The sequence below is a fragment of the Coregonus clupeaformis genome, chromosome 24 (assembly GCF_020615455.1).
Source record: "Coregonus clupeaformis isolate EN_2021a chromosome 24, ASM2061545v1, whole genome shotgun sequence".
Classification (NCBI taxonomy): domain Eukaryota; kingdom Metazoa; phylum Chordata; class Actinopteri; order Salmoniformes; family Salmonidae; genus Coregonus; species Coregonus clupeaformis.
In genome coordinates this window covers 27,211,359-27,228,860 of record NC_059215.1, presented here as the reverse complement: position 1 = coordinate 27,228,860, position 17,502 = coordinate 27,211,359, and the positions used below count along the sequence as shown (strand labels likewise).

At 42.9% G+C, this 17,502-nt stretch overlaps 1 protein-coding gene across 1 annotated transcript in view; it reads left to right on the top strand.

The window, feature by feature from the left end:
• Nucleotides 1–8,321, top strand: part of LOC121557192 (stromal membrane-associated protein 2) — a 38,968-nt gene extending 30,647 nt beyond the window's left edge. The window contains exons 3-10 of the mRNA XM_041871030.2: nucleotides 1,618–1,703; nucleotides 2,005–2,083; nucleotides 4,732–4,791; nucleotides 4,906–4,963; nucleotides 6,514–6,668; nucleotides 6,760–6,934; nucleotides 7,231–7,739; nucleotides 8,030–8,321. Coding sequence (XP_041726964.2) covers nucleotides 1,618–1,703; nucleotides 2,005–2,083; nucleotides 4,732–4,791; nucleotides 4,906–4,963; nucleotides 6,514–6,668; nucleotides 6,760–6,934; nucleotides 7,231–7,739; nucleotides 8,030–8,158 — 1,251 coding nt within the window. The 3' untranslated portion in view covers nucleotides 8,159–8,321. The remainder of the gene's footprint in view (nucleotides 1–1,617; nucleotides 1,704–2,004; nucleotides 2,084–4,731; nucleotides 4,792–4,905; nucleotides 4,964–6,513; nucleotides 6,669–6,759; nucleotides 6,935–7,230; nucleotides 7,740–8,029) is intronic.
• Nucleotides 8,322–17,502: the final 9,181 nt, after the last annotated feature.

The following is a 17,502-nucleotide window of genomic DNA, read 5'->3' as shown; positions in this document are numbered from 1 at the left end:
AGTAGATGTGTTATTAACTAACTGTATCTCTCTGTCTGCAGTGTGTTCAGTAGATGTGTTATTAACTAACTGTATCTCTCTGTCTGCAGTGTGTTCAGTAGATGTGTTATTAACTAACTGTCTCTGTCTGCAGTGTGTTCAGTAGATGTGTTATTAACTAACTGTCTCTGTCTGCAGTGTGTTCAGTAGATGTGTTATTAACTAACTGTCTCTGTCTGCAGTGTGTTCAGTAGATGTGTTATTAACTAACTGTATCTCTCTGTCTGCAGTGTGTTCAGTAGATGTGTTATTAACTAACTGTATCTCTCTGTCTGCAGTGTGTTCAGTAGATGTTTTATTAACTAACTGTATCTCTCTGTCTGCAGTGTGTTCAGTAGATGTGTTATTAACTAACTGTATCTCTCTGTCTGCAGTGTGTTCAGTAGATGTTTTATTAACTAACTGTATCTCTCTGTCTGCAGTGTGTTCAGTAGATGTTTTATTAACTAACTGTCTCTGTCTGCAGTGTGTTCAGTAGATGTGTTATTAACTAACTGTCTCTGTCTGCAGTGTGTTCAGTAGATGTGTTATTAACTAACTGTATCTCTCTGTCTGCAGTGTGTTCAGTAGATGTGTTATTAACTAACTGTCTCTTTCTGTCTGCAGTGTGTTCAGTAGATGTGTTATTAACTAACTGTATCTCTCTGTCTGCAGTGTGTTCAGTAGATGTGTTATTAACTAACTGTATCTCTCTGTCTGCAGTGTGTTCAGTAGATGTGTTATTAACTAACTGTATCTCTGTCTGCAGTGTGTTCAGTAGATGTGTTATTAACTAACTGTATCTCTCTGTCTGCAGTGTGTTCAGTAGATGTGTTTTTAACTAACTGTCTCTGTCTGTCTGCAGTGTGTTCAGTAGATGTGTTATTAACTAACTGTATCTCTGTCTGCAGTGTGTTCAGTAGATGTGTTATTAACTAACTGTATCTCTGTCTGCAGTGTGTTCAGTAGATGTGTTATTAACTAACTGTATCTCTGTCTGCAGTGTGTTCAGTAGATGTTTTATTAACTAACTGTCTCTGTCTGCAGTGTGTTCAGTAGATGTGTTATTAACTAACTGTGTCTCTGTCTGCAGTGTGTTCAGTAGATGTGTTATTAACTAACTGTATCTCTGTCTGCAGTGTGTTCAGTAGATGTTTTATTAACTAACTGTCTCTGTCTGCAGTGTGTTCAGTAGATGTGTTATTAACTAACTGTATCTCTGTCTGCAGTGTGTTCAGTAGATGTGTTATTAACTAACTGTATCTCTGTCTGCAGTGTGTTCAGTAGATGTGTTATTAACTAACTGTATCTCTCTGTCTGCAGTGTGTTCAGTAGATGTGTTATTAACTAACTGTATATCTCTGTCTGCAGTGTGTTCAGTAGATGTGTTATTAACTAACTGTCTCTGTCTGCAGTGTGTTCAGTAGATGTGTTATTAACTAACTGTCTCTGTCTGCAGTGTGTTCAGTAGATGTGTTATTAACTAACTGTCTCTGTCTGCAGTGTGTTCAGTAGATGTGTTATTAACCAACTGTATCTCTCTTTCTGCAGTGTGTTCAGTAGATGTGTTATTAACCAACTGTATCTCTCTGTCTGCAGTGTGTTCAGGAGATGGGGAATGCCAAGGCCAGACGACTCTATGAAGCTTTCCTACCAGAGTGTTTCATAAGACCAGAGACTGACCAGTATCCTTACAGCACTGCGTGTGTGTGTGTGTGTGTGTGTGTGTGTGTGTGTGTGTGTGTGTGTGTGTGTGTGTGTGTGAGAGAGTGATGCAGACCTGCGGTCTAATAATATAATAATAATAATATGCCATTTAGCAGACGCTTTTATCCAAAGCGACTTACAGTCGTGTGCGCATACATTTTTACGTATGGGTGGTCCCGGGGATCGAACCAACTACCCTGTCGTTACAAGCGCCATGCTCTACCAATTGAGCTACATATGACCACAACAGAGGTCTCTTTCCTTAACCCTCCTGTGTAGGTCAGCAGAGATGTTTATCCGGGACAAATATGATAAGAAGAAGTACATGGACAAGGTCCTAGACGTCAACAGGCTTAGAGTGAGTCTGGATACACACACACACACACACACACACACACACACACACACACACACACACACACACACACACACACACACACACACACACACACACACACACACACACACACACACAGTTCATTTAAATAATGAATTAAAGCATTGTATTGCAATCTCTCTCTCGCCCTCTCTCTCTCTCTCTCTCTCTCTCTCTCTCTCTCTCTCCCCCTCTCTCTCGAACACTCTCCCACTCTATCCCTCCCTCTATCTCTCTCTCAAACATAAATATGGGTTGTATTTACAATGGTGTTTGTTCTTCACTGGTTGCCCTTTTCTTGTGGCAACAGGTCACAAATCTTGCTGCTGTGATGGCACACTGTGGTTTTTCACCCAATAGATATGGGAGTTTATCAAAATTTGATTTGTTTTCGAATTCTTTGTGGGTCTGTGTAATCTGAGGGAAATATGTGTCTCTAATATGGTCATACATTTGGCAGGAGGTTAGGAAGTGCAGCTCAGTTTCCACCTCATTTTGTGGGCAGTGTGCACATAGCCTGTCTTCTCTTGAGAGCGGCCTTTCTCAATAGCAAGGCTATGCTCACTGAGTCTGTACATATTCAAAGCTTTCCTTAAGTTTGGGTCAGTCACAGTGGTCAGGTATTCTGCCACTGTGTACTCTGTGTTTAGGGCCAAATAGCATTCTAGTTTGCTCTGTTTCTTTGTTAATTCTTTCCTATGTGTCAAGTAATTCTCTTTTTGTTTTCTCATGATTTGGTTGGGTCTAATTGTGTTGCCGTCCTGGGGCTCTGTGGGGTCTGTTTGTGTTTGTGAACAGAGCCCCAGGACCAGCTTACTTAGGGGACTCTTCTCCAGGTTCATCTCTCTGTAGGTGATGGCTTTGTTATGGAAGGTTTGGGAATCGCTTATTTTAGGTGGTTGTAGAATTTTACGGCTCTTTTTTGGATTTTGATAATTAGCGGGTATCAGCCTAATTCTGCTCTGCATGCATTATTTAGTGTTTTCCGTTGTACACTGAGGATATGTTTGTAGAATTCTGCATGCAGAGTCTCAATATGGTGTTTGTCCCATTTTGTGAATTCTTGGTTGGTGAGCGGACCCCAGACCTCACAACCATAAAGGGCAATGGGTTCTATAACTGATTCAAGTATTTTTAACCAGATCCTAATTGGGATGTCAAATGTTATGTTCCTTTTGATGGCATAGAAGGCCCTTCTTGCCTTGTCTCTCAGATAGTTCACAGCTTTGTGGAAGTTACCTGTGACGCTGATGTTTAGTCCGAGGTATGTATAGATTCTTGTGTGCTCTAGGGCAACGGTGTCTAGATGGAATTTGTATTTGTTGTCCTGGCAACTGGAGCTTTTTTGGAATACAATTTATTTTGTCTTCCTGAGATTTACTGTCAGGGCCCAGGTCTGACAGAATCTCTGCAGAAGATCTAGGTGCTGCTGTAGGCCCTCCTTGGTTGGTGACAGAAGCACCAGATCATCAGCAAACAGTAGACATTTGACTTCAGATTCTAGTAGGGTGAGGCCGGGTGCTGCAGACTGTTCTAGTGCCCTCGCCAATTTATTTATTTATATATATATATGTTGAAGATGGTGGGGCTTAAGCTGCATCCCTGTCTCACCCCACGGCCCTGTGGAAAGAAATGTGTGTGTTTTGACCATTTTAACCGCACACTTGTTGTTTGTGTACATGGATTTTATAATTTCGTATGTTTTTCCCCCAACACCACATTCCATCAATTTGTATATCAGACCCTCAAGCCAAATTGAGTCAAAAGCTTTTTTGAAATCAACAAAGCATGAGAAGACTTTGCCTTTGTTTTGTTTTGTTTGTTTGTCAATTGGGATGTGTAGGGTGAATACGTGGTCTGTCGTACAGTAATTTGGTAAAAAGCCAATTTAACATTTGCTCAGGACATTGTTTTCACTGAGGAAATGTACAATTCTGCTGTTAATGATAATGCAGAGGATTTTCCCATGGTTGCTGTTGACGCATATCCCACAGTAGATATTGAAGTCAAATTTGTCTCCACTTTTGTGGATTGGAGTTATCAGTCCTTGGTTCCAAATATTGGGGAAGATGCCATAGCTAAGGATGATGTTAAAGAGTTTAAGTATAGCCAATTGGAATTTGTGGTCTGTATATTTTATCATTTCATTGAGGATACCATCAACACCACAGGCCTTTTTGGGTTGGAGGGTTTGTATTTTGTCCTGTAGTTCATTCAATGTAATTGGAGAATCCAGTGGGTTCTGGAAGTCTTTAATAGTTGATTCTAAGATTTACATTTGATCATGTAAATGTTTTTGCTGTTTGTTCTTTGTTATAGGGCCAAAAAGATTGGAGAAGTGGTTTATCCATACATCTCCGTTTTGGATAGATAGCTCTTCGTGTTGTTGTTTGTTAAGTGTGTACCAATTTTCCCAGAAGTGGTTAGAGTCTATGGATTCTTCAATTACATTGAGCTGATTTCTGACGTGCTGTTCCTTCTTTTTCTGTAGTGTATTTCTGTAGTGTTTTAGTGATTCACCATAGTGAAGGCGTAGGCTCAGGTTTTCTGTGTCTCTATGTTTTTGGTTGGATAGGTTTCTCCCTCTCTCTCTCGCTCTCTCTTCTGACCTCTGCTTCTCCCTCATTTAGAAAGAGAAGACCTGTGAAAACATCCCCAAGGAGCCAGTAGTGTTTGAGAAGATGAAGTTGGTGAGTTTGAATGTGTGTACAGTATCTGCAAAATGTCTTCTAAGCTTGGTTTGGTATTTAACCTGTTGTCTTCAGTTACTTATGTAATGCAGTTTTTGTTGTTGACTCTTTCAGAAGAGAGAAAACAGCCCAAAGACACAGTCTCCGTCTGTCTCAGACCTCCTAGGACTTGGTATCAGTACACCTCTCTACACATACTCACATACAAATAGCTTTCAACAGAAATGGGCAACATTAGCCTGGGCCTATATCTGTTTGTGCTCTTGGCGACTCAATAATTCATGGTCAAGCCAAACATGACAAGGAGTTGGCGAGAGCACAAACAGACTGGTACTCAGGCTATAGCCGTCTAAACAGTGCTGACATGTCCAAAAACATTCACTCTCTCTCTCTCTCTCTCTCTTCTCTCTCTCTCTCTCTCTCTCTCTCTCTCTCTCTCTCTCTCTCTCTCTCTCTCTCTGTCTCTCTCTCTGTCTCTCTCTCTGTCTCTCTCCCATTTTGTGAATTCTTGGTTGGTGAGCGGACCCCAGACCTCACAACCGTAAAAGGCAATGGGTTCTATAACTGTTTCAAGTATTTTTATGCAGATCCTAATTGGGATGTCAAATGTTATGTTCCTTTTGATGGCGTAGAAGGCCCTTGTATCTCAGATCATTCACATCTTTGTGGAAGTTACCTGTGGCGCTGATGTTTAGGCCGAGGTAGTTATATTTTTTTGTGTGCTTTACGGCAACGGTGTCTAGATGGAATTTGTATTTGTGGCTCTGGCAACTGGACCTTTTTTGGAACACAATTATTTTTGTCTTCCTGCGATAAAAAATAAATAAAAAATAAAAATACATATTGTAAAGTGGTTATCCCACTGGCTATAAGGTGAATGCACCAATTTGTAAGTCTCTCTGGATAAGAGCGTCTGCTAAATGACGTAAATGTAAATGTAAATTTACTGTCAGGGCCCAGGTCTGACAGAATCTGTGCAGAAGATCTAGGTGCTGCTGTAGGCCCTCCTTGGTTGGGGACAGAAGCACCAGATCATCAGCAAACAGAAGACATTTGACTTCAGATTCTAGTAGGGTGAGGCCGGGTGCTGCAGACTGTTCTAGTGCCCTCGCCAATTCGTTGGTAAATATGTTGAAGAGGGTGGGGCTCAAGGTGCATCACTGTCTCACACCCTTGTGGAAATAAATGTGTGTGTTTCTTGCCAATTTTAACTGCTCACTTGTTGTTTTGGTTTGTTTGTTTGTAAATTAGGGTGTGTAGGGTGAATACGTGGTCTGTCGTACGGTAATTTGGTAAAAAGCCAATTTGACATTTGTTCAGTACGTTGTTTTCACTGAGGAAATGTACAAGTCAATGCAGAGGATGTTCCCAAGGTTGCTGTTGACACATATCCCACTCTCTCTCTTGCTCCCACTCTCCTCTCTCTCCCACTCTCTCTCTTTCTCTTTCTCTCTCTCTCCCACTCTCTCTCTCTCTCTCTCTCTCTCTCCCACTCTCCCTCTCTCTCCCACTCTCTCTCTCTCTCTCTCTCTCTCTCTCTCTCTCTCTCTCTCTCTCTCTACCACTCTCCTCTCTCTCTCCCACTCACTCACTCCTCTCTCTCTCTCTCTCTCTCTCTCTCTCTCTCTCTCTCTCTCTCTCTCTCTCTCTCTCTCTACCCACTCCTCTCTCTCTCTACCTCTCTCCTACTTTCTTCTCTCTCTCTCTTTCTCTCTCTTTCAGATGCTCCTGCTCCCCCTGCTGCTGTATGTAATGGTAGATCCAGCCCTGGAGAGAGGGGGTGTCCTGCGGTGGTTAACCCAGCTACGGTGCACTCTGGCCGGGATCTATTTAGCTCTCTGCCTGCCTCCTCCTTAGCCACCTCCACCAAGACCACGGTGAGATTCAGAGAGAGTGACCAGGAATACACAGACAGATAGACAAACACACACACACTAACCCTGTGTAACAAATCTCTCCTCTCTCCAGCCGGTGGGTAGCTCCATGCCCAGGGGTTGTGAGGCCTCGTCGGTACCCGAGATCCTCAGCCTGTTCCTGGACTCGGCACCCAGACAGGAGGGCTCTAGGAGAAAGATGTCCAAGGACTCCATCCTCTCCCTCTACGCCACCCCACCCACGTCGCACCAGAACCTAGCTGCACGCGGTAAGAGAAGAGGTCACTGTGTAGTTGTTCACGTGTCGATCATCTTTGATGTCGTTGGACTGTAAATTAACCTAGGTTATGTTATTCTATGGCTTAATTAGTGGCTTGACTGTGTATCTATGTCAGTATATGTTTGTACCGCCAGCTGGCCTATACTTGAGTAAAAGTGGTCACTATCGTTTTTCCTAACTGTCCTTCACCAACTGTCATTTTGAATCAAGTCTAATGATAGTTCACGGAACATGCCCAGGCTACCAACTTTTACTCTGATGAGTGGCTTAACTTTGTGTCTCCAGCTGGCCTGTACATGAACCCTGCCCAGCTGGGCTACTACGGATCGTACCATTCCCTGGCCACACAGGGGGGAGCGATGGGAGGAGGCATGGTGACATCACACTCCATGATGGCCCTGAGTGGTCAGCAGCAGAACGGCATGATGGGAGGACAGCAAAGCATTATGGGAGCTCAGCAGAACGGAATGGTACTAGCGCAGCAGAACGGCTTTATGGCTCAACAGGGTGTCATTGGGCAAGCGGTCAACACATCCCCGTTCATGGCAGGAGTGCCCCACAGCATGATGGCTCAGCAGCAAGGCATGGTGGGAGCTCAGCAGAACGGCATGGTGGGAGCTCAGCAGAACAGCATGATGGGAGCTCAGCAGAACGGCATGTTGGGAGCTCAGCAGAACGGCATGATGGGAGCTCAGCAGAACGGCATGATGGGAGCTCAGCAGAACGGCATGATGGGAGGAGTGGTGGCCGTGCCTCAGCAGGTGTACGGAGTACAGCAGGGTCAGCAGCACCAGGTGAGATACACAGACACCTGGAGCGAGTGTTACTACACCGCTGAGGACTGAGCGAGGAAATGAGTGTTTCTATAAGGCAGTATGTGTGTAACTGGATATTTACATAAACTGAAGAATTTGACTAAAGTATTCAAACCTGTGTGTTTGTGTGTGTGTGTGTGTGTGTGTGTTTGTTTGTGTGTGTGTGTTTGTGTGTGTGTGTTTGTGTGTTTGTGTGTGTTTGTGTGTGTTTGTGTGTGCGTGTGCGCGCGTGTGTGTGCGTGTGTGCGCACATGCGTTTCTCCCACCAGGTGACCCAGCACATGGCGGGAGTGAACTTCTACGGAGCCAATGGCATGATGGGATACGGCGGTCAGCACATGGGAGGACCAACGACTCAAAGCTCCACCCACATGATGACGTCACACGTCTGGAAGTGATGTCATTATCTGAAGAGGAAGTGAAGTTGATGTCACTGAGCAGCAGTGGGGCTTGGAAGGTTTAATAAACTCTCCATCAGACATTTTAGATAACAGGGTAGGAGGAGGAGGGTGGGGAAGTTTATATAGGAGCTATTTCTAGCTCTCCTCCTCTCCTCTCCTCCTCTCCACTCCTCCTCTCCTCCTCTCCACTCCTCCTCTCCTCTCCTCCTCTCCTCCTCTCCACTCCTCCTCTCCTCTCCTCCTCTTCTCCTCCTCCTCTCCTCCTCTCCACTGCTCCTCTCCACTCCTCCTCTCCACTCCTCTTCTCCTCCTCCTCTCCTCCTCTCCACTCCTCCTCTCCACTGCTCCTCTCCACTCCTCCTCTCCTCTCCTTCTTTCAGAGCCATTTTTGCCGATTTCCATGCTTGCCTTCAGATCATTCTTCGACCAATCAAAGGACAGGGCTCAGAGGAGAAGAGATCAAAGGTCACACTGAACTGGGACCACAGCATAGAATACATCTCATATCCAGCATGTGTGTGTGAGTGTGTGTGTGTGAGTGAGTGTGTGTGAGTGATTGTGTGTGAGTGATTGTGTGTGAGTGATTGTGTGTGCATGCTTAACTATCTCTGATGTGTAATGGGTAAACTGTATCAGCCTTTATTCCTGATGAACTCCTCCCAACTGAATTATTCCTGATTAACTCCTCCAACTGAACTATTCCTGGTGAACTCCTCCCAACTGAACTATTCCTGATTAACTCCTCCAACTGAACTATTCCTGGTGAACTCCTCCCAACTGAATTATTCCTGATTAACTCCTCCAACTGAACTATTCCTGGTGAACTCCCAACTGAACTATTCCTGATTAACTCCTCCAACTGAACTATTCCTGGTTTGAAACAGACTTCAGTTAGTTGGTGGTCCCCCCTAGTCTGTATAGATCCTGGCTGCATCCCCAAGTGGCACCATGTTCCCTTTATAGTGCACTACTTTTGACCAGGGCCCATAGGGACGCAGACCTGGCGTTAACCCTTGCTGTTACTAAAGGCTCCATTACCTACCTGCGGACCCCTACCTCTCATCGCAGGGGTCTTCAACGTAACTCCTGGAGGGCTTTACATTACCTACCTGCGGACCCCTACCTCTCATCGCAGGGGTCTTCAACGCAACTCCTGGAGGGCTTTACATTACCGAATGCCACCCTGTTCCCGTTGTAGTGCACTACTTTTGACTAGGGCCCACAAGGTTATGTTAGAAATTAGTGCACTTATATAGGTAATGGCCATTTGGGACAGAGTCTAGAAGATTCTCAGTCAAATGTCCTTTAAACAACGACCGGCTAATCAGAAACCAAAGATGACTGGAGAGCTTTATAATGGCTAGTAATGGGTGGTTCAGATGTGTTGGGTGGCATCTGTGTCGCTATTAGACTAAACGGTTAGCATACTGTTGATTATACAATATTAGTTACTTTCTACAACATAGTAGGCTACATTCAAACTTGTAGAGGACATTTAAAGTAGTGCAATACATACAGGAACGGCCCTAGGGCGGCTATTCATTTTTTATGTTACAGGATAGAATTAGCAGGTATGCTAGTCTAGCTAATGACCCTTCTGGGGTTAACGGTTCATTCTAGTATGAGCAATTGAGCATATCAACTCACTGTGCTATCTCTACGTAAACTTTCAAAAAAAAATCCCTGGTTTTCCAGAAATCCTGGTTGGAAGATTCCTGGAATCGGGGAGGGGGATAAGCAGGGAATCCAGAACCCTCCAACCAGGATTTCTGGAAAATTGACCTTTTGGGAAAGTTACCCAAATTTTGCAACCCTAAATACGTCCTCAATACTACATGTATTGGAAGGCCTTTTTGTATATAAGGTAGAGAAAGAGAGAAGAGTCTAGAAGGATAAGGACATGGGGAATGTTCCAGAAAGCAGGATTAATTAGTTAGCCAGCTAACTGAACTGGCCTAAATATTAGGATATAATATTATGTAGTTGAAATTAGTACGGTGTAATTGTCTTGACAACCAACAACACATATTCAAGTGTAGCTTTCAAAATTAACCAGAAAATGAAGACATACATACAGTGAGGGGAAAAAAGTATTTGATCCCCTGCTGATTTTGTACGTTTGCCCACTGACAAAGAAATGATCCGTCTATCATTTTAATGGTAGGTTTATTTGAACAGTGAGAGACAGAATAACAACAACAAAATTCAGAAAAACGCATGTCAAAAATGTTATAAATTGATTTATCATTTTAATGAGGGAAATAAGTAAATTATCTGGCTACCTCAATTCTTCATCTGGAACTGGACCACCCCACAGGTCAATCTGACTGTATATCCAGGTCATCCTGAAACACCCCACAGGTCAATCTGACTGTATATCCAGGTCATCCTGAAACACCCCACAGGTCAATCTGACTGTATATCCAGGTCATCCTGAAACACCCCACAGGTCAATCTGACTGTATTTCCAGGTCATCCTGAAACACCCCACAGGTCAATCTGACTGTATATCCAGGTCATCCTGAAACACCCCACAGGTCAATCTGACTGTATATCCAGGTCATCCTGAAACACCCCACAGGTCAATCTGACTGTATATCCAGGTCATCCTGAGGGTTGAGAATATGTTGTGCCATTTGGGACTCAGCCTATATGACCACAGACAGCTGTAAGATAGTTGTCGTTTCAACATTTGATTGACGTCCATTTTGAGACTGCATGTAATGTCTACTATCTGCAACGCGTATAATGACTGTCTCTTTGTGAATGTTTCAATGACCACACTATGAATGTATGTGTATCTCCGAGTTAGGTTTTGGGGGGTCAGTCAATTCAGTCTATTCATGAAATGAAAAAATTATCGTAGAAAACAATGGTGAATCTTAAATTCAAGCATTGAACAATTCAGGGAATTTAATTGAAACTAACCAAATTCAACTCCTGAATTGACTGAATCGAGAATTGAATTGAGCGCAGCCCTGCGCCGAATCTCTCTAAATGTGTTCTCTCCGTCCTCACTCTCGGACCACCACCTGTATTTAGTTCAATCTAAAAAGAATGTCTCTCAATGTCATTGACTATGTTGTCCCTATGAGTGTATATCAGTGTTATTGTACGTGTTTGAATGTTCTCTGACTGCCTGTCAATTAATGTTTTGGAAGTATTTGAATGTTCTATGACTGTGTCTGAATGTATTTCAGTTTCCATAGGGACTACTCCTGTTCTCAGTCCACCAATATCAAACCTCTGAATACCAGTGTTCCAAACGGCACTCTCTTCCCTACATAGTGCACTACTTTTGACCAGCGCCATCAAATTGTAGTGCACTAGAGGATAGGGTGCCAAATGGGAAAGAGATCAACCTGTTGAAGGCCTGTAAAACTGCTGGAGCCGTTCAGGTTGAGATTTTCAGTTCGGACAGCAAGCAAATATTTGTTGTGTTTTACTTGTTTTAAAAAATATATATATATATATGTGAAACCTATGAGACGATCAGCGATTGGCCACTGGGTACATGTCAATCATTCCTTATTTAGTCAAAGCCCCACCTCCATGTCTGTTTACTCACACACACAAACAATAACAAGTAGTATCTGTTTATTATCGTTATTACTAGGCTATTATTATGATTATTATAAATGCATGATGAGGTAATAATGTAAGTAGTTCATTCACAAAGACATGTCTTTCCACATTCTGAAGGACCATGTTCGTACGAGGCAAGAAGCACGTGTTTGAATAGAGAATACAGGATGTGGGCTAGTTATTAATATTACGCTGCCACAGAGAGAGAGAGAGAGAGAGAGACGGGGGGAGAGAGAGAGCGAGAGAGAGAGAGAGGGGGGGGAGAGAGAGACAAAGAGAGAGAGACAGCGGGAAAGAGAGAGAGACACAGACAGCGGGAGAGACAGATAGAGAGAGGTTATAACTAGGTTATAGCAATTACAGTCTTTGACTATCACCAACACCGCAACTGCAGACCAGGCACATAGCACTTTGTCCTTTAAGTAAGCTATTCTAAATGGTGGTTACATTTCTTAGATGCAACTCACAGTTTCTACTTGAAACAACCACACACCTCAGCTCATGTCATTCAGAGCAATACTGAAGAGTAAGAGCGGATGGGTTTAGTTTGCATTTAGAGGTTACAATAAGATCCTCTTAGATCAGGGCTGCCGAACCCGGTTCCTGGAGAGCTACTCTCCTGTGGGTTTTTTTTTTGTTGCTCCAACCCTAACCTGACATACCTGATTCAGCTAGTTAAGGTCTTGGTGAGCAGCTAATATGTAGAATCAGGTGTACTAAATTAGGGCTGGACTGACCCTACAGGAGAAGAGGTCTACATGAACATGGTCGGGCAGCCTTGTCTTGGATCAACACCAGGCAATAGCTGACATACAGTGCCTTCGGAAAGTATTCACACCCCTTGACCTTTTTCCACATGTTGTTGTGTTACAGCCTGAATGTAAAATGGATTCAATTTAGATGTTGTGTCACTGGCCTACACACAATACCCCATTATGTCAGTGGCATTATGTTTTTTGAAAAATGTACAAATTAATTAAAAATGAAAAGTTGAAATGTCTTGAGCATGTACTCACTCACCCCACACATACAATTATCTGTAAGGTCCCTCAGTCGAGCAGTGAATTTCAAATACAGATTCAACCACAAAGACCAGGGAGGTTTTCCAATGCCTCACAAAGGCATTGGTAGATGGGTAAAAATAAAAAAGCAGACATTGCATATCCCTTTGAGCATGGTGAAGATATTAATTACACTTTGGATGGTTTATCAAGACACCCAGTCACTACAAAGATACAGGCATCCTTCCTAGCTCAGTTGCCGGAGAGGAAGGAAACCGCTCAGGGATTTCACCATGAAGCCTATGGTGACTTTAAAACAGTTACTGAGTTTAATGGTGAGAGGAGAAAACTGAGGATGGATCAACAACATTGTAGTTACTCCACAACACTAACCTAAATGACAGAGTGAAAAGAAGGAAGCCTGAACAGAATACAAATATTCCAAAACATGCATCCTGTTTGCAATAAGGCACTAAATTAAAACTGCAAAGAAATTGGGGAAAATCCAACACAACACATCACTGAGTAGCACTGTTCATATTTTCAAGCATGGTGGTGGCTGCATCATGTTATGGGGATGCTTGTCATCGACAAGGACTAGGGAGATTTTCAGGATAAAAATAAATGAAATAGAGCTAAGCACAGGCAAAATCCTAGAAGAAAATCTGTTTCAGTCTGCTTTCCAACAGACACTGGGAGAAAAATGCACCTTTCAGCAGGACAATAACCTAAAACACAAGGCCAAATATACACTGGAGTTGGTTACCAAGACGACATTGAATGTTCCTGAGTCGTCTAGTTACAGTTTTTACTTAAATCAGCTTGAAAATCTATGGCAAGACTTGAAAATGGCTGTCTAGCAATGATCAACAACCAACTTGACAGAGCTTGAAGAATTATTTTAAGAGTAATGTGCAAATATTGTACAATCCAGGTGTGCAAAGCTCTTAGAAACGTACCCAGAAAGACTCACATCTGTAATCGCTGCCAAAGGTGATTCTAACATGTATTGACTCAGGGGTGTGAATACTTATGTAAATGAGATATTTCTGTATTGCATTTTCAATAAATGTGTAGAAATTTCTATAAACATGTTTTCAATTTGTCATTATGGGGTATTGTGTGTAGATGGATGAGAAAAAATAAGAATTTAATCAATTTTAAATTCAGGCTGTAACACAACAAAATGTGGAATAAGTCAAAGTGCTGTATTTCTGGAGATTTTTATTTTTATTTATTAAGGATCCCCTGCCAAGGCAGCAGCTACTCTCCCTGGGGTCCAGCAACATTAAGGCAGTTATGTACGGCAGGTGGCTTAGTGGTTAAGAGCGTTGTGCCAGTAACCGAAAGGTCGCTGGTTCTAATTCCCGAGCCGACTAGGTGAAAAATCTGTCGATGTGCCCTTGAGCAAGGCACTTAAACCTAATTGCTTCTGTAAGTCGCTCTGGATAAGAGCGTCTGCTAAATGACTAAAATGTAAATGTACAATACAAAATATTGCATTACATTTCATAACACTTTTCACAACACATTAAGTGTGTTCCCTCAGGCCACTACTCTACTACCACATATCTACGTGTACATGTGTGTAGAGTGCGTGTTATCGTGTGTGTGTGTCTCTTCACCGCTGTTCCATAAGGTGTATTTTTATTTGTTTTTTTCAATCTGATTCTACTGCTTGCATCAGTTACTTGATGTGGAATAGAGTTCCATGTAGTCATGGCTCTATGTAGTACTGTGCGCCTCCCATAGTCTGTTCTGGACTTGGGGACTGTGAAGAGACCTCTGGTGGCATGTCTTGTGGGGTATGCATGGGTGTCCGAGCTGTGTGCTGGTAGTTTAAACAGACAGCTCGGTGCATTCAGCTTGTCAACACTTCTTACAAAAACAAGTAGTGATGAAGTCACTCTCTCCTCCACTTTGAGCCATGAGAGATTGACATGCATATTATTAATGTTAGCTCTCCATGTACATTTAAGGACCTTGTTGATAGTGTTGTTAAGAAGGCAGAGCAGCGCTTTATTATGGACAGACTTCTCCCCATCTTAGCTACTGTTGCATCAACATGTTTTGACCATTACAGACTACAATCCAAGGTTAATCCAAGCAGTTTAGTCACCTCAACTTGCTCAATTTCCACATTATTCATTACAAGATTTAGTTGAGGTTTAGTGAATAATTTGTCCCAAATACAATTCTTTTAGTTTTTGAAATATTTAGGACTAACTTATCTCTTGCTACCCATTCTGAACCTGACTGCAGCTCTTTGTTAAGTGTTGCAGTAATTTCACTCGCTGTAGTAGCTGACGTGTAAAGTGTTGAGTCATCTGCATACATAGACACACTGGCTTTACTCAATTAGTAATTGGTAAAGTTTGAAAAGAGTAAGGGGCCTAGACAGCTGCCCTGGGGAATTCCTGATTCTACCTGGATTATGTTGGAGAGGCTTCCATCAAAGAACACACTCTGTGTTCTTTTAGACAGGTAACACTTTATCCACAATATAGCAGGGGGTGTAAAGCCATAACACATACGTTTTTCCAGCAGCAGACTATGCTCAATAATGTCAAAAGCCGCACTGAAGTCTAACAAAACAGCCCCCACAATCTTTTTATCATCAATTTCTCTCAGCCAATCGTCAGCCATTTGTGTCAGTACCGTGCATGTTGAATGTCCTTCCCTATAAGAGTGCTGAAGGTCTGTTGTCAATTTGTTTACTGTAAAATAGCATTGTATCTGGTCAATCACTATCTTTTCCAAAGGGTTGGTAACAGGCTGATTGGTCGGCTATTTGAGCCAGTAAAGGGGGCTTTACTATCCCTAGGTAGGGGAATAACTTTTGCTTCCCTCCAGGCCTGAGGGCACACACTTTCTAGTAGGCTTAGATTGAAGATATGGCAAATAGGAGTGGCAATATCGTCCGATATTATCCTCAGTAATTTTCCATCCAAGGTATCAGACCAAGGTGGCTTGTCATTGTTGATCGACAACAATAATTTTTGGTCAATAGTAATGCCATCTCAGCCATAGTTGAGTACATCACCTTCTATAAGTGTGTTAGTAATATGACACCTCTTTAGTTTTATACATTTGTGAGAGAAACATAAATGAAATATTTGTTCCTTTATTGCTTGTATTTTATTTTCTTTGTAAAATATCAGCAAACACAATGAATGTAAATGTCAATAAGGATGTTACTGTGTATTTTCTTGCTTATCAAACATATATTTTGTTTCAATATATTTTGTCTGATAATCTATATGATAATATGTATATTAGTTATGTTCCATCTGTTTGTTTTATTTTCAGATAATATAAAAAAGGCTTGTGGGAAAAAATCAAGTAATAAAAATGTTTTGTTGAAATTCTGTATTTTCAAATCAAATCAAATCAAATGTTTATGGCCACATGCGCCGAATACAACAGGTGTAGATATTACAGTGAAATGCTTACTTACAGCCCTTAACCAACACTGCATTTATTTAAATAAAATAAAGTAAAATAAAACAACAACAAAAAAGTGTTGAGAAAAAAAGTGCAGAAGTAAAATAAAATAACAGTAGGGAAGCTATATATACAGGGGAGTACCGGTGCAGAGTCAATGTGCGGGACCACCGTCTAGTTGAGGTAGTTGAGGTAATATGTACATGTGGGTAGAGTTAAAGTGACTATGCATAAATAATTAACAGAGTAGCAGCAGCGTAAAAATATGGGGTGGGGGTGGTGGGGCAGTGCAAATAGTCCGGGTAGCCATGATTAGCTGTTCAGGAGTCTTATGGCTTGGGGGTAGAAGCTGTTGGAGTCTTTTGGATCTAGACTTGGCACTCCGGTACCGCTTGCCGTGCGGTAGCAGAGAGAACAGTCTATGACTAGGGTGGCTGGAGTCTTTGACAATTTTGAGGGCCTTCCTCCACCGCCTGGTATAGAGGTCCTGGATGGCAGGACGCTTGGCCCCAGTGATGTACTGGGCCGTACGCACTACCCTCTGTAGTGCCTTGCGGTAGGAGGTCGAGCAGTTGCCATACCAGGCAGTGATACAACCAGTCAGGATACTCTCGATGGTGCAGCTGTATAACTTTTTGAGGATCTGAGGACCCATGCCAAATCTTTTCAGTCTCCTGAGGGGGAATAGGCATTGTCATGCCCTCTTCACGACTGTCTTGGTGTGTTTGGACCATGACAGTTCGTTAGTGATGTGGACACCAAGGAACTTGAAGCTCTCAACCTGTTCCACTACAGCCCCGTCGATGAGAATGGGGGCGTGCTCAGTCCTTTTTTTCCCCTGTAGTCTACATTCATCTCCTTTGTCTTGGTCACGTTGAGGGAGAGGTTATTATCCTGGCACCACACGGCCAGGTCTCTGACCTCCTCCCTATAGGCTGTCTCATCGTTGTTGGTGATCAGGCCTACCACTGTTGTGTCGTCGGCAAACTTAATGATGGTGTTGGAGTCGTGCCTGGCCATGCAGTCATGGGTGAACAGGGAGTACAGGAGGGGACTGAGCACGCACCCCTGAGGGGCCACCGTGTTGTGGATCAGCGTGGCAGATGTGTTGTTACCTACCCTTACCACTTGGGGGCGGCCCGTCAGGAAGTCCAGGATCCAGTTGCAGAGGGAGGTGTTTAGTCCCAGGATCCTTAGCTTAGTGATGAGCTTTGAGGGCACTATGGTGTTGAATGCTGAGCTGTAGTCAATGAATAGCATTCTCACGTAGGTGTTCCTCTTGTCCAGGTGGGAAAGGGCAGTGTGGAGTGC